General features: G+C 41.5%; 1 protein-coding gene across 5 annotated transcripts in view; it reads left to right on the top strand.

The window, feature by feature from the left end:
- Window positions 1-20,225, top strand: part of PALLD (palladin, cytoskeletal associated protein) — a 396,405-nt gene that overhangs the window by 174,056 nt on the left and 202,124 nt on the right. For all 5 annotated transcript variants that reach the window (XM_058670013.1, XM_058670012.1, XM_058670015.1 and 2 more), the window contains 3 exons: window positions 3,539-3,613; window positions 9,013-9,154; window positions 9,634-9,657. In XM_058670013.1, the coding sequence (XP_058525996.1) occupies window positions 3,539-3,613; window positions 9,013-9,154; window positions 9,634-9,657 (241 nt within the window). The remainder of the gene's footprint in view (window positions 1-3,538; window positions 3,614-9,012; window positions 9,155-9,633; window positions 9,658-20,225) is intronic.

The raw sequence follows: 20,225 nt of genomic DNA, 5'->3' as shown, positions 1-20,225 counted from the left end.
AGGACCGGGAGGGCTTGATTCCATCAGTGGATCTGTTGGCTTGAAAGCTACAACTTTGGTTTTAATTAGTGCTTCTCCTTGAAATGTTTTCTGAGTGGAACAGAACTGGGAAAAAAAGAAAATAGTAAGTAATGCTGTTTTTGTAGTCTACTAAAATTAATTTGTAATCCAAACCATACCACCAATTAATCAGTTTGTGCTTTTCCATTGGGAACTTTTTTGGTATCAGACAATAATATAAAATCATGTCTGTTGTGGCTATGACTATCTGATTAATCTCCCACATACGCCCGCTTTCCATTTAGTCTAAACAAATGAAAAGGTAAGTCCAGTTAAGTCCACATGCCACCAAAAAAGCTTTCTCATCCTTAGAAGCTATGCAAACAAAAAAGTAATTCAAATTCCTTCATTTCACTATGCTTTTAGTTTTTTTTTAATTTGTTCTTATTTTTTGTGAGACTACTTTATCCAACAAAGAACAATAATGCAATCTGCTGGAAAGCCATTGTAGTGAGTGTACTGTGCAAAAACAAACAAGACAAATTTAAAGGAAAAGTAAAAATGTGCTATCAGGAGATGTTTAGTCTAACAAGTTAGACATCTGTGGCCCACATTGGAGCACCCGGGGATTCAATTCCTAGCTCCAGCCCCCAATTCCAACTTCCTGTGAGTAGAGTCTGTGGAGGCAGTGGTGATGATATCAGTAACTCATTTCCTATTACGTGTGTGGTTCCAGGCTCCCAGGTTCAACCTAGCTCATTCTCATCTGTGGCAGGTATCTGGAGCATGAAGGAGGGGATGGCAAATTGGTTCTTCTCCATGTCCATCTCCTCCTCTCTTTCCTGTTCATCCCCCTATTCCTCACCCTGTCCTTGACCCTCTCCTCAAATATTTCTGTGTCATAAAGATATAACACATATTTAAATGTATATTCACAGAAGAATTCTTATCTATTGAACATTAATAGGTATTTTAGTAACTAAAGTAGATAATACTCTGATATATACAAAATGCGGACAATAAGAAAAAGATTAGAATTCATTAGCTTGAGAAAAATTGATAACAAGTTACTCAAAGACATATACATATGTATACACACACATATATATACATATATGTATGTAGTATATTTTCTTTAAACCCTAAACAGGAACAGAGTTTATGGAAATAATTCTGATTGAATCAGTGGACTTCTTTAGTGTGTGTCGTTTAAGCATTGGTAAGTTTTGAGACTAGACTTTAAAAAACAAACAAACAAAAAAAAGATTTATTTTTGTTGGAAAGTCAGATTTGCAGACAGAAGGAGAGACAGAAAGATTTTCCATCTGCTGGTTCACTCCTAAAGTGGCCACGGTGGCCAGAGCTGTGCTGATCCAAAGTTAGGAGCCAGGAGCTTCTTCTGGGTCTTCCATGCGAGTGCAGGGTCCCAAGGCTTTGGGCCATCCTCGACTGCTTTCCCAGGCCACAAGCAGGGAGCTGGAGTAGCCGGGACACAAACCAGATGCTCATATGGGATCCCAACACATGCAAGGCAAGGAGTTTAGCCACTAGGCTATCACACTGGGGCAAAGACTAGACTTTTTAGTTCAGGAATAAAAAATAGATCACAGCTCATTCCCAAATAATTTATAAATGCTTAAGAAGCAGGTAATAGGCACATGAACTAATTCTTGAATGTGGCAAAATAGGGCAGGGTATAACACAGATCCCTATGAACTGAAAGACTTTTGTGCCTCTGATTGTAAGGAGTGCATTTTCGAATGTTTTCAAAGGTGACATGTCCCACTCCCACAGCTGGGAGAGTGGCGTGCTCCAAGGAACTCTAGCACTTTGTTATTACTGACAAATAGTCAGTACTGACCGATGATATTACTGATAAGTAGTCCCATGAGTGAGAAGATGATCTCTCCATGCCCAGTTGCTTTGCCTGTAAGGTGAAGATAATGATGCCATCTGTCTCACAGGATCATCAAGGAGAACACAGGAGCTGGTCTTCCTGTGATACTTAGAATAGGGCCTGGCACCAAGGAAGTCCTTGAAAGTGTTCATGCCTTATTTGGACCTTGAAAGGCCATGCAAAGGTAAAGCCCAGACCCCATGCATCACAAGCCAGTAAAAAATGTCTCCCAAGATGGTGAGTCAGGTCTCTCCCTGCTTTAGCATCTCCAGGATCTCTGTGGTCTCCTGTGGTGTATTTAAACACACAGTGTTAGATCCCCTTCCTTCTGGGTTAGGAGAGCCACCAGAGTAAGTGAATAAATAGATTGTTTGAAAATAAGGAATTGTGTGCTTGCTTTGGCAGCATTCCCAGAACGAGTCAGGGAAGATAAGTGTGGTCTATGCCAGGATGACGCGCACATTCGTGAAGCTATCCATATTTTTTCCACTGAATTACATCATGTACATGATAATATCCCCATCTTTCCCCATGTTGTGATGACTGTCATGAATCCCTCACTTAGTGCTATGATTACCCTGTTTTCAAGAAAAAAAAAGAGTATAAACATGTCTATTTATAATGTCTACGTATGAAGTGAGTGTTAAATTTTAGGCCCAGTATGGTAACCTAGTGGCTGAAGTTCTCACTGTGCACGTCCAGGATCCCATATGGGCTGTGGCTCGTGAAATGGCAACTCCACATCCTATCCAGCTCCCTGCTTGAGGCCTGGGAAAGCAGTCAAGGATGGCCCAAAGCCTTGGGACCCTGCACCCACGTGGGAAACTCGGAAGAAGCTCCTAACTCTTGGCTTCAGATCAGCTCCAGCTCTAGCCAGTGTGGTTACTTGCGGAGTGAATGAGCGGATGGAAGATCTTCCTCTCTCTCTCCTCCTCCTCTGTATATATGTCTTTCCAATAAAATAAATAAGTCTTTAAAAAATTGTTAAATTTTAAAATTAAAACCAGACTTACTTTAAAAACTAAAAAAAATAGACAATTGTACACAGAGAAATATTTTCTGTCCACTGTTCTGAAGTCCTCATAGTTCCCCACAGCTGAATGCCATTCAAGAACCTTTCTCTGTGCCTTTGCGTTTAGCCTGTCAAGACAAAAAGAAATTCTTCACTCTTCATTTCCTACAATCCTTTTATTGAAAAAAGAGTCCAAGTTAAAAATAATATAGGTTAGATGTTTGATCCTTTTGCTTCTCTTGTCAATAGCTTACACTTTTAATTCAATGCTTCCAGTTGGTATTTAAGAGGAAAATGTAACGTCTGTGAGAACTTTTTAAAAGACCCCTGTGAAAGTCCCACACACACAAATCCATTTGGTAATAGCATTTAAAAGCTCGTGGCTCCCCCAGGACCCTAGTAACGTTTACCTTGAATATCCTTTTGAACAGAGAAGAGTAACAGATGTGAAATGAGGAAGCAGAACAATGTCTGTACTGTAAGAACAGACTAGTAAAATGATGTATGGGTTGCTTTCATCCACTGGTTTCATTCAAGTGCAGTGAACCCCGGAATGAAAGGCTTCTGTAGCCCATCTTGTCAGCAATTTCTATATTAAGAATTTGATCCATGTGTCTCTGCTATTTCAGGTTCACAGTCCAACTCCGTACCTCTGCCGATCTGACGGAACTGCTGCTGCCTACTTTCCTCCTGTTTTTACAAAGGTCTGACATCTGGAAGTCTTATTCTCCATGTTTGCTTTGGTCCTGCAGTTTTGCTCACATGTGACTTGGTGCAGCAGTCTTTAAAATTTCAAAAGAATGGATAGGGGGCTGATGCTCAGGGGTACCTTTGGGGGCTCAGTAGATAGTTGTTGAACCGATGCTATGTGACTCTCTTGCTGTGAAGGGTATGAGAGGTGCGGGTGTGTGAGCAGGGACCCAAACGAACTTGAAATCTGGTACACAAGCCAAGACTGGTAGCAAAAGTAAGAGACAATATTATGTGAAGAATGTTCTTGGTTTTTGTTCTTCTCAGAGATATCTTGACAGATTAAACAAGCTTTATAGAATTTTCCAAAGATAGACTCATTTTTGTTTGCCCTAAGTTAGCTATTTGCATCACCCCAAATTAAATGACATCCCTTTCATTGGTTGACTGTTGAAGTCAGAAACAGTCCCTGGTAGCATTTCTTCCTTTTTCTTTTTTCCCTCAAATTATAAAACTATGTTGAAAGACAGACCCAAATAAATGGACAAATATGTCTTGCCTAGCAACTGAAAGACTAAAAGGCAGTTATGACTTCATGATTAACCTGCTTTTTGCAAATGTAAGCTGAAACTTTAGCAAGTTGCTTGTTTCCACTTCTTTATTTGATACAGAATTTGGCAACCTGACTTTACGAGTTGTGTGGAAGAAAAGAATGACCAAGAACAGCCAGAATGGGAGTAGGCATTTGGCCTAGTGGTTTCAATGACCTTGTCCCACACTGGAGCATCCAGGTTGGATACCCAGCTCAGATTCCAGCTTCCTGCTAGCACAGTGTCAGGAAGCAGTGACTGTGGCTGAAGTTCTTGACTTTCTGCCACCCACATAACTTAGAGTAAGTTCCCAGTTCCTGGCATTGGCCCAGCCCAGCCCTGGCTTTTCCAGGCATCTGGGGAATGAAGAGTGCATGAGATTTTTGTCTGTTTGTCTCTCTGCCTCTTGAATTGCAAAGATAAAAAATAAGAATCAGGGTAATCATGAAGAAAAAATTAGGAGGTCGTAGTAGGGCGGGAGTGGGATTTGTCCTCTGAGATAGGAAATCTCTCCAGTAGTGTAGTAAGTAGGAAAGGGTGCTGACACTGGATTAGAGAAGCTGGTGGGGGAGTGATTACAACAGAGCCCAGAAAAATACCCCAGCAGCTACAGAAACTCGCAGGTCCCTGGAGAAGGGATGAATTCTTCTGCAGTGGTGAACAGCTATTAACTCAGACTCCTACCTCATACTTTTCACACCCCAAAGAATCAGTAAACTGAAAAACAAATATGAAAACACATCCATGAAACCTTGATGAGGTGATACAGAAAGCCATCTTCATTATCTTTTTTTTTCCTGAAATGTGATTTCTTCCTCTCCTAAGCAAGTCTGAATTCAAACTTTATTAATGATCTTGGTATAAGCCGTTATGGGATTTGATCAGAGAACAAGAATGAGCTGAAGTGTTGTTAACCAAGACACAGTTCTAATTTGAGGGGGTTGGAAGGTGCCAGGGCCAAATGTGTTGCTTGACTTAACCATATGAAGTCCCTACTGATGGTGTAAGGGGCTAGGGAATTTCAGTTGACTCCCCTCGACCCCTCGCCACCACCACCACCACCATCAGGCTCCACTCTGGTGGCCTAGAGTGTGTAATAAGCTAGATAGAGAACTCTGTTTCTGCCTTGCATTCCAGATTTAAGATGTAGAGATTCTATGAGTGGCCCTTCTCCCTACTTCTCCCCTTCCCGCCCCGCCCCCCCCCCCAAAAAAAAACAACCATGTAGCATTTTGAGCACTTTTTTGTGCTAGTAGGATGGCTTATATGAGAAGCAAAACAGAGTTCTGTATTAGGACAGAGGTTCATCATTACAAAGTCTGCAGTTTTAAGTTTCTGGAAGCAGAGTACACATCCTTGGGAAACTGCAAGCCTCTAATTTCTGTGTCTGGATTAAAGCCTTCTTCTTTTCTCTAATACTATTCCCTTTTCAACTTGCATCTGCTTTTCCCTTTTCCTTTGGGCAGTTTATTTTCTGCCCTCCTGTGCTGGGTCCTCTTCATGTCTGGGATCTGGCTTTAGCAGATTTGGGAATTACTCCTGCTGATCCTTATGTGTAACTCCAACTGACCTTCACCTTGTCTTCCTTAGCACCTTCTTTGATCTTTCTCTGTGGCATGATGCTGACAGTGGATGGCCATTGGGCTTTGCCAAGAGAAGGGTGCCCCCATTCATTTCCTCCCACTCTTCTGGAAGAGATGCTCAGGGCTTCTGCCTGCAGACCAATCAGCAGAGTGGTGAGCATGCTCAGGCAACAGAGCTGGTATGGACTATGGGTTGGAGAGTTGGGAATACAAGCATGGCCAGGAGAGAGTGACTCCCACATGGCATCTCTTTCCAAATAGTAAGAATGCTCCAAGGAATCATGGTATCTGGTAGAGTTGAAGCATGATGGGAGATGCTACGAAAACAACCCCCCAAACCACAAATCTTATATAGTGGTAATCCTCATTACCAAGTACAACCTCTAATGAATGACTATCTTCTTTGAGGCTACTTGATACATTCTTGAAGGATCTCTTAATAGCTTACTGTTTAGCCATGGCTATATATGTATCAAATATCCATGTATAGTTTGTTTTTAATTGGCATTTCAGTACATATACACAGTATGCAATGCTCAGTTCAGGGAAGTTGGTGTAATTATCAACTCACACATTCATCATTCCTTTTGTTGAAAACATTCAGAATCTTCTTTACTAGCTATTTTGAAACAGGGAATTAATTCTAACCACCTGAGTTTCTCTGCTGTGCTATGAACAGTCTTCCTATCCAATTGCATCCTGTACCTGTTAACCATCTTTTCTCCATGTCTGCCACACCCACACCTTTCCAAGCTCTTAAGGCCACTGTTCTGTGCCTAATTTCCCTTAGTGTGATGTCCTCCATTTCCATCCATACTGCTGCAAATGCCACAATTTCATTCATCCATGACAAATAAATAATATTCCATTGTATATGGTTGACACATTTTAAAAATGTGCTTGTCCATTGGTGGGCCCTAGTTCGTTTCATATCTTTGCTATCAAGAATATGGCTGCCGTACACAGGAGAGTGAAGATAGCTCTTTGACATACTGATATCATTTCCTTTGAGTATATCTGCCAGTAGGAGACTGCTGGATCAGACGATTGTTCTTAGTTTTTGAGGATCCTCTGTGCTGTTTTCCACAATGGCTGTACGAATTTTCATTGGCACTAACAGTGAATGAGAGTTCCTCTTTCTTTGCATCCCGTGCCAGCATTCGTTATTACTTTGTGTATGGTAATAACCATTCTGACAGGTGAGAGATGATATCTTATTCTGGTTTTGATATGCATTTCCATGATGATTGGTGATGTTGAGTATTTTTTCAAATTCTTGTTCAGCTATAGATTTTGGCAAGATAAAAAAAGCTAGCTCCAGGAGGAATAACTATGAATAACTATGCAGTTTTGACTGCCTAAGTTCCTTGACATTGTTCCATTTGTGTATCACTCCCCAAGTGGCCACTATGACCTGAGTTGAGCTGGTCCAAAGCCAGGAGCCTCTTCCAGGTCTCCTGTGCAGATGTAGGGTCCCAAGGCCTTTGGCTATCCTCTGCTGCTTTCCCAGGCCACAAACTGCATGGGAAGCGGAGCAACCAGGACACAATCCAGCACCAACATGGAATGCTGACAATTGCAGGTGGAAGATTAACCAGTTGATCCATTGTACCATTCTTCCCCTACTTAAAAAAAAATATTTTCTGTGATACATTTTGTAGGTGTAAGGATTTCCTGCTTTCTCTCTCCTTTCTCCCTTCCCAATTTCCCCTCCCACCATTTTGCCCCATATCATTACAGTTGTATAGTCCTTTGGTAACAATTACAAGTTTAACATTCTGCTTTTTCAGTGCATCATGACATTGTAGATATAGTCAAAAGTAGGAAATTCAGTATCATATTAACATGGTATATTTAACTGTTTCACTAGGAGTCCTTTTATTTGGGAGTTGAAATGCCTACTGCAGTGTGTCTTCCCTTCCTGTCTTGCTAGTCTCCATTATACAGTTCATCTATGAGAATATGTATATACCTGTCTATCTGTACATCTGTTTTTTTGTTTTGCGTGAATGTTGTCTTAGATAAGAGAGAACATAGGATATTTGTCCTTTTGGGATTGATTTATTTCACTGAGCATAATAGTCTCCAATTAGAATCATTTTGTTGCAAATGGTACAATTTCATTCTTTACATGGCTGTACAGTATTCCATGGAATAGATATACCACAGTGTATTTATTCATTTTTCTTTTCAATGAAAATCTGGGTTGTTTCCATGTTTTCACTATTGTGGATTGTGCTGCTATAATTATAGGGTTGTAGGTCACTTTGTCATATGCAGATTTTAGTGCCTTTAGATATATTCCCTGGAGTAGGATTGCTGAAAGTCCCCCATATTCTGAATGTGAATGTGTTTGCTTTTGTTGAATACGTAGGTAAAATACTTGGTTATGTATGAGTTTTTTCAACACTTTACTAGATCTAGTACTGTGTATGTATAAATAAAAAGTGTATGTGTAGTTCAAACAGTTCAAGGGCATCCTGGAGGAGGAAGGGAGAGGGAAAGCATATATCTAGGAACTATTAATGTCTTACTATTTAATAACTTTGTAAAGGTTTTACCTCTTAGTAATGCCAAATTAATTTATAATCTGTTGCATTGTAAAAATTTATTGGTCTGGTGTTGGAGAGGGGACTGAAGCAATAAGGGCAATAGCAAGCAAGAAGGAAATGAAACTTCAGAAGGAAGAAATGTGACAGGTTTTATTACTGTATTTAGAATCTCAAAATGAGAAAATACCAAAACCTCTTGGCTAAATAAACTTGACCCAGGAAGCCAGGCAGGTAGAGGTGGTGGAGGAGTACAGGAAGGAGTGAAAAGTATGTGAAAATAAATGTTTTCCTTTTTTCTCTTCTTGTCTGCTTTCCATTTGGAGTATAGTAATGTAGGGAAGTCATGTATCGTCCGTTTATTCTGAAATGTAGATAAAGGTAACCGTTGGCAGGGTTAAATTCCTTCAGTGTAAAAAGGTCAGTGCAAATTTCAAAGCACGCCCACACGTTCTTCAGGGTTTATGGTAAACCTCCCTAATTGGATGACACAGAGATTATAAAAAGCAGATGATCCATGGGTTTCGAGGTGTTTATTCTTACCTGAGTCAGTGGTAATTGTGTTATGATGCAAGGGTTTTTTTGGGGGGGCGGTTGCTTTTGTCTAAGGATTGGCATTTTTATTCTCTATCATGAAACTGCTTAGGAATGCACCCAAGTCTGACAGAAAGTGTTTGCCTTGGTTTTCCAGGAGCTGCAAAACACGGCAGCATCCGAGGGCCAAGTGGTGGTCTTGGAGTGTCGGGTCCGGGGGGCACCCCCTCTGCAGGTCCAGTGGTTCCGCCAAGGGAGTGAAATCCAGGACTCACCAGATTTCAGGATTCTGCAGAAAAGTAAGGGGAGGGGCCCCTGCTCCCAGATCTAACCATGTGATTCCCTCTCACTTCAGGGAGACCAAGAAAGGCTAAGGCCTTAGCATGAGTGCATTTCTATTGATCACAAAGTCAGTGGGTAGCAGACCCCATTGTGGCCCGTTGGAAAGTGATGAAAGTTACTATTCTTTCTTCAGAAAGGTAGACATATATCATTGTTCTAAGAGCTGTGTGTATCATTTTAGAATGTTCACCAGCCTCTTTCCTCTGTGAACTGTGTTTTAAAGAACTACTCAGTATATCACTAGAATTCAAGTATTTGTTCAAATATAAATTGTCCAATGGCTTCAACTATGTCTCATGTGTTCTAGAGTCTGTCCAACATTTCTGTAGAGTTGACCCAGACAAGGACATAGAAAAGGATAGATGGTTTTATTATTAATGAGAACCACATTCTAATACTTTGTTCTGATTTATTCTTTTCCTTATGTGACCAACAGAACCTAGATCTACAGCTGAACCTGGTAAGAATAATCTCTCTCATTTGTTTTTTGTGGTGGGTGGGGAGCAGCTAATGTATCTTCAGGACATCAATCACTCTTTGTCCCTGCTTTAAAGCCATAAGTAGAGCAAACGGTTTTGCAGTCCCCTGGAAACGTGAAGCCCTCTTAAAGACAATATCTTCTTTATCATGAAGTCTGTACGGTGCACTTTGCATCAGCTTCTTTATTAGTAAGACGTTCAATTCAATTCAGATAACAAGGTCAAGTGCTCAGTTTGTAAAGACTTTCTAGAATATACTCTTTCATACTCAAAAGGTGATCTATGCCAAGGAAGAAAAGACATCCTCCTCAAATTGCAGCAAGCATGAACAATTTGCTGCATGTGTCCAGTGACCAAAACCCAACACCAGCAAGACTGCCCAGCTCAGAAATGTCTCTCCTGAGCACAGCCCAAAGATGCAAGAGAAGTGCACCCCCAGTGATTCTTACTGAAGTGCTCTGAGCTATAAACTTTTCCTGTTCTCCTAGTCTGAGGAGGATCATAGGATTTCCCTGAATGATCAGGTCAGGGAGATCAAAAACCTCGTGTCCACTGTTCCTCCAACTCAGACTTCTTCAAATTTGTGACTCCTAGTAGACTCAAACAGTGTGTGTAAAAGAAACAGAAACTGTCTTTTCTGAGGATTTCATAGTACATCCTCTCAAGACCATTTTCTGCTATGGATTTTCCACCTGCAGAATCACAGCTGCACTATACACCTAATAAGTTCCCATTGCTGCCACAGGTGTCAGCACAGCTGTGTGCTGGCCTTGCTGCCCTTCTTTGGGAACTTGAGGGTTCTGTGTGGGCCACTGCAGCTCAAATGGCTGTGCTCAGTTCTGAACCTCTCACATGTGGGCAGGTTGGGTTCTTCCAAGCAGAATATGATCCTGCTAGGCTGCAGGGTCCGAGATACTGCTGAGCAGCATCATTAGGGAACAGCTGGAATTGTTCTATGGCCACCTTGCCAAGGGTAGCAACTAGAATGTGTCACCTGCTTAGTGCATCACTCTCCACATCCAACACTGTCCCATTCCTGACTGTGAATGCATACACCTTTACATGTTGTTTACAGTGGGTTATTTTTTTAGGATTTATTTTTCAAGTTAGAGAAACAGAAAGAAAGAGATCTTCCATCTGCTGGTTCGCTCTCCAAATGGCCACAGTGACCAGCAGTGGGCCAGGCCAAAGCCACGAGTTTCACTTGGGCCTCCCACATGGTGTCAGGGATCCATCCCAGGCCATTATCACAGAGCTGGATTGAAAGTAGAACAGTTGGAACACAATGTGGTAGCAATATGGAACACCGACATCACAGGTGTGGGGCTTTACCAACCCATGACAATACCAGCCCTTTTTTACTATCTTAAAGAGAATTGAAAAAATAGATAGGTGATGGATATAGAGATAGAAATAGATTTTTACCTTTAAGAAATACTGTATTATGTGAAACAAATGTGTAAAACAATACATTTTTAATGCTTTAGATACAAATAATACTAAAATCATGCCCAAAATGATAACATTAATGGTGGCTTGAATTCAGACCACTTGTGCTGTTACATTTTTAGATGCTGAATGAATACTTTTTCATCATGTTGTTGTCCCTTGTCATCCTCTGAGTAGGTGACGATGGTTTCCTCAATGTCTTCAAAAACATTCATTGCAAAATCATAAACTTATCTGAAGCTACAACATATTGGTTAGAAATTAGGATTTACGTTGGAGAGAGAGAGAGAGTGCGTGTGTGTGTGTGTGTGTGAGTGAGTGAGAAAAATGGAAACAATGTCCTGGCTAAAAGGAATACATTTGGATAAGGAAGCAGAATGCCATTGTCTCCTGCCTGCCCTCTGGCCCTGACCCCCGTCCTACACATAATCCTTCTGACTCAGGATGGGCTGTTTTCCTTCTAGATTACAAAGGAGGAGGGGCATCATAAATTATTTGACAGAAGTAATTCTAACAGCTCCATACTAACATCTGGCTCCATTGACACCTGATCCCTAGGACCAACTTCAATGCCTTGTGGTTGAACATAGCAAAATTAGAACAAGGAATGGAAGGCATTCCTTTTAATTTCCATGTGCTGGCAATGGATGATCTTTTTTTATTCTTTTCCACATTTACTGGCTTTTTCAACTTTATTTTCACTTTAATTAAGTCTGAAAGCATTTAAGAAAATTCCTCCATACCAACCACAATAATGGCATTTGCTGAAAATCAATATTTCTTGGCAGAAAAGTATTTCAGGTTAACCTGTGTCTAGTCTACATGTATAGTATATATATGTACTCAAGAGCTAGTCAAATGCAGCAGATTGTCCCTGACACCTGATCTCTACTCTGCATTTGGTTTGTTCCTGACATCTGACCATTGCTCTGCAATTGGATTCACCCTGACTCTCCTAGAATAGCATCTCTTTCCTTTACAATGCCGTGCTTCAGAAATCTGCACTTGGCATGTATTATGATGTAAGCTCTTTGATCATACTTTTAAAACAAACTAAAATCTTAAACATATGAGGAACTACTTGAGTTATTAGTAAGAATTTCAAAACGGGCAAATGTATAAACATACTTGTATTTAGACCATCGTTTGACACATCTGACAAAAGGAGGTATAATTCTTTTAGTAGTTGCCAGATAGGTTAGTTACTTTGACCTTGAAGTTACTATGTCAGAGGGAAAACCTCAAAAAGATGTAAGACTACTTCCTTGCCCTTAAGGGCTTAATTATTGTGCATATCTAATGGATCCCTGACCTGTTGAGCCATGGAGAATGTGTGTGGGCACCAGCCTCCCTGAGAGATTGGTGTTAGCCACTGGTGAGGGGAAAGGAGAAAACCAGGCATGACCACATGCATCTGAGACAAAAAATTAATTTTATGGCACTTGGCCAATGATATTTTTCAAACTCTAAGACATAAATAGACTTTGAAATTCAGAAAAATATTTAACATTCAGATTTTATTACTCTCTCTTCCTGTTTCTTTCTTTTCCTCTGTGATATAACTTGCTCTCTCTGCAGTCACTAGCTCCTGCTCTTTCTCTCCAACAGCCTGCTGCTATTTCCTTTCCCTCTTTTTAACTCCTTTGCTCTTTAAAAAAAAAAAAGCCCATTTGTTTACTTGAAAGGCAAATGGAGAGGAAGAGAGAACTTGCATTACTGATTCATTCTCCTGAGATAACCAGGACTGTGCTAGGCTGAAGCCAGAAGTCAAGAGTTCTATCTGGGTCTTCCCCACAGGTAGCAGGAAACCAAGTACTTGGGCCTTCATCTCCCATCTCCCAGGAACATGAGCAGGAATCTGGATCTGAAGTAGAGCAGTCAGGACTTTAGCTAGCACTCTCAAAAGGAATGTGTACATCCCAAACTGCAGGCGAACACACTCTGCACCACAACACCCACCCACTCCCATTCTTTTTACTATCTGTTCTCTGTCCTTTCTCCCCCACACCTCAGGGAAATGAAAAGGCCAATTTAATAAGAAAATACCAACAGAGACAGGGCCATGTTTCATGGTAGAAGGAGCCCATGTGGCGGGCAAGACCAAGACAGAGACAACAGCAGGGTACAGCATCCATGGGAGCAAGTTCATGAACAAAGCACTCAGGAAAGAAAGACTGGTTGTGCTTAGGCCTAGGTTGTGCCTAGACCTGTCAGGGCATTCCTCCCACCTGTGGCCATTCCTTCCCAGTGCCCAGCTGGTCCTCAGCCTAGTGCCACAGCTGCAGCACCTGATGCGGGAACAACCACAGCCAGAGTGAATGAGCTGGGGCGGAAGGCCTGGAACTTCCTGAGAAGAAAATGAAAGGAGAGTGGCCCTGCAGACCCTGTTTACCCACCCGCCTAGCCCTGAGAAGGCCTCTCTTCATCAGCAGAGCAAGGACATGATGGGTGAGGCTCCTGGGCATGCCTTCTGGTTCCAGAATGTGCAGAAGCTCACAGCAGGATGACCACAAGGGGATGTCCATGCTGACTCCATCAGAGCTAGGGATGTGAGGCAAGTCATCCAGTGTCCTCTCTGCCCTCCACCAGGTGGCTCTTGGGTGTTAGAACAGGATGGCAAAGGTCCTGGGTGTTGATATCTGAACGTTCTGAAGACCAGACTTGACAGTCATCCCCTATGTCATGGCTCATTAGAAACATAACCTCAGAACCAGAGCCAGGCCTCATGACTGGCCTGTTCCAGACAACTCCAGCTGACTGCAGCTTAGTGGGTCAGAAACCATGATGATTTCAGACACAGCCTGACTGCAGAACCATCCTGGGGAATGGCAACTGGCCCAGTGACTTTTGGTCCCTGGGACAGTCAACACTGAACCTGTACCTCAGAGGGAAATGTAGAACGAGGACCCTAATGGGAAGCCCTTCCCATTCACAACAGCAAGCAATCCAGCAGCACAAACTTGCTGTCACCCCCTGTCACTCACTGACCCTTGGCCTTAAATCCAACAGAAGTTTTGCTGGAAGAGCTTGTTCAGTTGCGTAGGGTAGAGCAAGGTTAAGCAGACAAGATTTCCATGGGGGAAATGGCCTAGCTTCCACCTACAACTGGGAGAGGGAAGACAAGCCACATGATTGTCATGGGGCAAAGCGCAGGAGGCCAGATTGACAGATGGGGAAACCAAGTCTCGGCTCCCTTAGCACAGGCGCCTGTACGCATAGGTACAGGTTTTGCAGCCGGGGCCTAGGTGAGTCACATCCGGAGATGGCACTAATTAGCAGCCCAGGTCACACCCTGTGACACAGCAGAAGCCCAGACTGATCTTGAAGGAGATCTCAGAGTGAAGGGGTGCTAGCAGATCTTCACTGTTCTAACTCATGGCAAGACTTGGATACTGTTATTTGTTAATGAACACATAATAATTGTACATCTTTACAGAATACAATGTGATACTTTAAAACATGTGTACAATGTGTAATATTCAAATTAGGGCAGATAGTGCATCTTTCATCGGAAATACGCTTTCTTTGTGTCAGGAACAATCAGAATCCTTCTAGCTGTTATGATATATAAAAAATTATTGGTTGATGTAGTCACCCTACTGGGCTTGATGCTCTAATTGAAGTGTGATCCACCTCTTTCTGCTTCCTTCTCCCCTACCCTTCCCAGTCCATGGTCACCCAGGTTCTACTCTCTACTTCTGTTCATGGGAAGGTGTTTCAAAGCTTTAGAAATATGATGGAAATTGACTATTACCTAGATAAAGCCCAAATAGGGTAAGATATTTAGATAAAGAAGGAAATAGCAGATTCCCCCCCCCCCCAAATGCATTTGTGCAACCGAACAGGTTTTTCTTGTCACTACTGTGCTATATCTGTCTAATGCGTTTTACACTCGCCTCTCTGTCTAGACAGAAGTCAGCTTGCATCACAAATCTTTTTCAGACTGTTTTCTGAATTAATAGCTAGTCAGCTTACTTAAGACCAACATCCGCTTGACACATTACCTGCTCTGGCCTCCTCCTTTGCCATTCTGGCTTCACACTTATAGAATTCTTCAAAGATTGGTCTGGTGCTGGGAGTGTAGAAAACTCATTTAACAGCTGTTAATACTCAGGTTCTTACTCAGCTGCTTAGAAACAGCCACAAACTGTATTGGGTTGCTTCTGCGGCATTGTCAAATGGCATGTAAAATTAATGCAAAAGAAGTGTCTTAATGGTAGAGAAATTGCACACATGAAAGCACAGTGTTTACTCCATCCACTGTGAATCTTTGCTAACCAGTGTAAGTCATCCTGGATCTTGTACAGTGGTTCTGAATGTACAGTGAATTAAACTGAGTTGAGTATGCCAAGATGCTGAGTTGTGGAAGGGCACCTAGTACAGGTGATTGTTGAGATCTTGGTAGAGTATATGCATGTGAAAAGCTCAAGGGGCATTCTACATTAGGATTGTATAAAATCTGTTGTGTTTCCCAACTGTGTGCCAGGGGTGCCTACAGAATTCAAAAGTAAACTTACCTCCAATTCAGACTTCTGCCTCCAGCCAACCTTCAGTTCTGTGTGGTGATCCAGCCAAGATGTTTTCAGACTGCAAAGTCTTAGATATTTTCTTCCACAACTCTTAATGGAGGATGTACTCCCCCATAACAAGGGAACCTGGGAACGGCAAGATGTGCGTGTGGGAACAGGAAGCCAGAGATCAAAGGAAACCCACAGGAGGATAACAGCTGTGCCTCGGGAGTGATGGCAAGTCCAGATGGGAGCTGTGTGGCTCTGGAGATGGACAGAACAGAGTTTTCATGACAAAGTGGTTTGTGACTATTGGATCATCCCCTTTTTCATTCTGATGACAGGGTGGCAGCCTAGTGAGCCTGAGCCAAATTCTCATCTCTGCTTGGCCTTCCCATCCTCCCCTCAAGCCAAGAACATTGATTTCACTCACATAGTAGTGATCTTCCCAGACCCAATCCTGAGACCTCATTGTTGGCCATGTTGAGTTTGCAAACAGAAGACATGGAGATACTTGCTCTACCAGCTAGTCAGGCTGACCACCCGTTCCTGTTGTGCTTACCCTCACTGAGACGGTCCCAGTGACGTGAGCTTTGTAATTCATAGGGCTTGCTGAGTAACTGGGCAAGACATTTTGTAAATGTTCATGGAATTTTATTCTCACTTATGACCTGGGATAGTTCCTGCAGTGTTGGTTCCAGCAGTGACAAAGATGTGCCCACTTTCCTCAAGATTTCTGTTTATTACCTAGGTTGTTTTTTTTTTTTAAACTAAGGAATACATTTTTAGGTCAACTACATGGATGGTAAACATACGCAGAAAATGAAAATAATTGTTACCTTAAAAGAAGAAGAAAGTTTAAGTGGGGTGCATGTAAAGGCATTTCTGAAGCATTGGTGTATTCCTTAGATTTGAGGAACACATAGGGTCTACACATTGTAAATAATTAATTAATCTACACATTGTAAATAATCTCTGCATATATTAGTTTACTGCTTTTAAGAATCATTAATAAATCTTAACCTAAGTAGGATATTTTATCTACATTGGATATTGTCTTGATGATTTTTAAAAAATCATCCAAAAATAAGAGGTGGTTTTTTTTTTAATCATTTGTGTCTGTTAAATCATGTGGTTTGAAAGATAGAAGCTGGATTTCTTTTCAGTTACTCGATCTCTCTCTCTCTCTCAATATATATAAGGATAGCAGTTTTATATATATATACATATATATATATATATATATATAGATAGATAGATATAAATAAAGGTAGGCAGTTGTTAAAATGTCCCTTACTGCCCAAAAAACCTAGTAATCAAATCCTTGGCTCAGTTTGAAGAGTTTCCATGAAGAAAATTATTTTTGTTTGTATTTAAACAAGTATTAAGGCTGTCCAAGAATTTGAATGAAATTTAACACTGTCCTCTGGGAGATGCTGCTATTATTAAGTACTTTTTAGGTAACTGTAAAAACAGAATTTATTACCAGTAAGAAAAATAACTTCTTGAGTTAGTAATTTATTATATGCCCTCAAGTCAAAACATTAGGAAATCAAATTTAGGGAAATTGGGTTAGAATGGATCATCATTGAAGTTATTAATAATTTTAAATTTTTCCGTGTATGCTGGATTCAATTTTTTCATACAGATAAGTGAGCTTCTGGCTCCATTTATTTGACAGAAGCAGTCATTTCCTGATTTCCATGCCTTACCAAGATATATTTTACAGATGTCTTACAGGTCTTTGTTCAAGGAAGATGCTACCAGATGAAAATTCAATATTGCAGCCTGGCTCCTCTCATTTCCTTATGGTTTTCATTATTTTTATAATGTCAGACCCATCCAAGCAATGATAATCTTTCTCACCACAGAATGTAAGCCTGAGGTCACTAGTGAATGAAATTTCCAAGAGAAGAAAATCCAAACAGCCTTTGGGGCATTGGAGTAAAAGTTGATCTAGGACAAACCACTAGCCCGTAAAGGCTTTACAATTATGTAAAAAGAACATCTTCCTACTTCTGTTGTTAAGTCTGTGATGTTTTTTAGATAGCCAGGTAATTATTAAATATAAATTGGCATATATAGACAAATACTATCTGATGCATATAAAGTATTCCAAAAATTCATATACAATGAGTTCTGTTCATTTGAATTGGAAGCACATGAAGGAAGTTTATAGAAAAAGCAGTCTTACTGAGAATTCCTCTAGAAAACAGCCTGTTTGGATGCCAAGTGTTTATTTTCTACCTCCATCTAAATTTCATCCATGCATTTATTCAAAAATAATTATGGTGAGCCTGCTGTTTACTGAATACTAAGAAAGTGGCCAAAACAAAGCAGATGGTTTTTGCTCTCAGAGCTTATATTCTAGTCAGGGACCAGAAACTAATTACAGAAGCTAATTATAGTGTGATATGGGTCTCTAAAGAAAGTTTACCATTTTGAAATGGCACATGCTGGCACTTCAAAACATTTATGAAAAATGGAATTGAAAGATAAGTTTATTTTTTGCATAAAATGTTGAAACCCATCCGTACAAGTGATCTCAAAAAAATTATGGAAAATACTTCTTATGCAAAACTATGGTATGGGTTTCAAAAATGTTGGCACCAAAATAAATAACTTTAAATTCCATTTTTTTTCCCCACAGACATTTTGAAATGCCCTCCTAGAGATCATAAATCTGACCCAGGTCTAAAAAATGATTGTCTCGGGAAGTCAGGTTTATTGGAAACTACACAGAGTAGGAGAGCAGCGAGTACGCCAGGGTGGGAAGGAGCTCCACAAAGCAGAGAAATGGGGAATGGGGCTTCCCAAGGAGCGGCACCTGAACCAGTAGGCTGTCCAGAGCTCAGGAGCCAAGGTGAGATGTGCACGACCAGCTGGTGATGAGCAAGCAGTCCACACGAGGCCGACCTTCACAGACTACATGAAGGGTTAAAAATTTATCCTCAGAGTCATGGAAGGCTGAGGGATGATAAAACTGCATCCTTAAACTTGGAGTCTGCCTAGGAGCAGGCAGCAGTGAGAGTAGCTGCTTGGACTCCTGCATCCTGTCTCAGAGCACATGGTTTAACTCCTACCTGCTTCACTTCCAATCCAGGTTCCTGTCCATGAATACTCGGACAAGTAACAGGTTTGGTTCATGTAACCAGATCCGTTCCACCCATGTGGAAGGCTCCAGTTGAATTCCTGGATCTTGAATTTGGTTTAGTCCAACCCTTGCTGTTACGGGCATTTGAGGAGTGATTCTGCAGATTAAAGATTTCTCCCTGTCTCTCTTTCCTCCTCTTTGTGCCATAGATTACTAAATAAAAAATGTTTTTAAAGAGTTTTCTGATTTAGAGAGGCCAATATACCTACAGCCTCAAGTTTTCTTAAGATATTGTAATTACAAGACTCCCCCAAATCATAGAGAGGCCACAAAGGAACTGTGAAACCATGCAGATCATCCAGGACCACTTCGTGCAGACCAATTACATTTTGGTTTATAAAAGATTTATTTATTTTTATTGAAAAGTTAGATTTAAGAAGAGAAAGAGTGATAGAGAAAGATCTTCCATCCACTGATTCACTCCCCAAGTGGCCACAATGGCCAGAGCTGAGGTGATCCAAAGCCAGGAGCCAGGAGCTTCCTCTGCATTTCCCATGTGGGTGCAGGGTTCCAAGCTTTGGGCCGTCCTCCACTGCTTTCCCAGGCCACAAGCAGAGAGCTCGATGGGAAGTGGAGCAGCCAGGACATGAACAGATGTCCATACAGGATCCTAGTGCATGCAAAGTGAGAGTTGAACCACTGAGCCATTGCGCGGGGCCCAAATCTTATTATCCTTTTTTAAATGTTTTCAAGGCACTGAATTCTGTCTGTGCTCACAGCAGAAGCATTCTGGGACACTGAACTGGCAATGGCTTCGTATGTCCAGAGAAGCTCCATCTTCCCAGGTGTAGATAATCAAAGGTTGAGCCAAGACTTCTCCAGACAGCAACAAGTCTCGGGGAGAAAGCGGTGCACAGGGATCCAGGCCATGAGTGTCCAGTCAGGAAGCACCTGGTGCTGCTGGGAGCTGGGAAGACTTCCCTGCTCTGGGTAGTGTCTGCTAAAATGGGAATGAAGGAGACCTGCTGCATGAGTGATTCCATTGCCCAAAGGCCAGCTAGCATAGCAGTTTTTTTCTTCTTTTTTCCAAAATTTAAGAATGGTCTTCATTTTTTTCTCCTAGCAGCATGTCAATATTTTAATGTACTTTGGCTTGGCTCATATCCTATTCCAATGTATCATATCTGATAAACACACAAAAACACACAGAGAAAGGGAGAGAGATAGAGATAATGTTTCATCCACTGGTTCATTCCACAAATGTGCACAACAACTGGGGCTGTTCCAGGTTGAAGCCAGGAGCCAGGAATGCAATCAGAGCCTCGCACGTGGGTGTGGCAACCCTAGGACTTGAACTATCATGGCTGCCTCACAGGGTATGCATTAGCAGGAAGCTAGACTTACAAGCAAAGTCATGGCTGAAGCCCAGGCCTTCTGATACAAGATGAAGGGACCCCAGGTAGCATTCCATGCCTGTGCCAAATGCCCACCCCTAGCA

The sequence above is a fragment of the Ochotona princeps genome, chromosome 11 (genome assembly GCF_030435755.1).
Source record: "Ochotona princeps isolate mOchPri1 chromosome 11, mOchPri1.hap1, whole genome shotgun sequence".
In the NCBI taxonomy this organism is placed as follows: domain Eukaryota; kingdom Metazoa; phylum Chordata; class Mammalia; order Lagomorpha; family Ochotonidae; genus Ochotona; species Ochotona princeps.
Note: the sequence above shows the minus strand (reverse complement) of the source record. Positions and strands in the feature narration are given on the sequence as shown.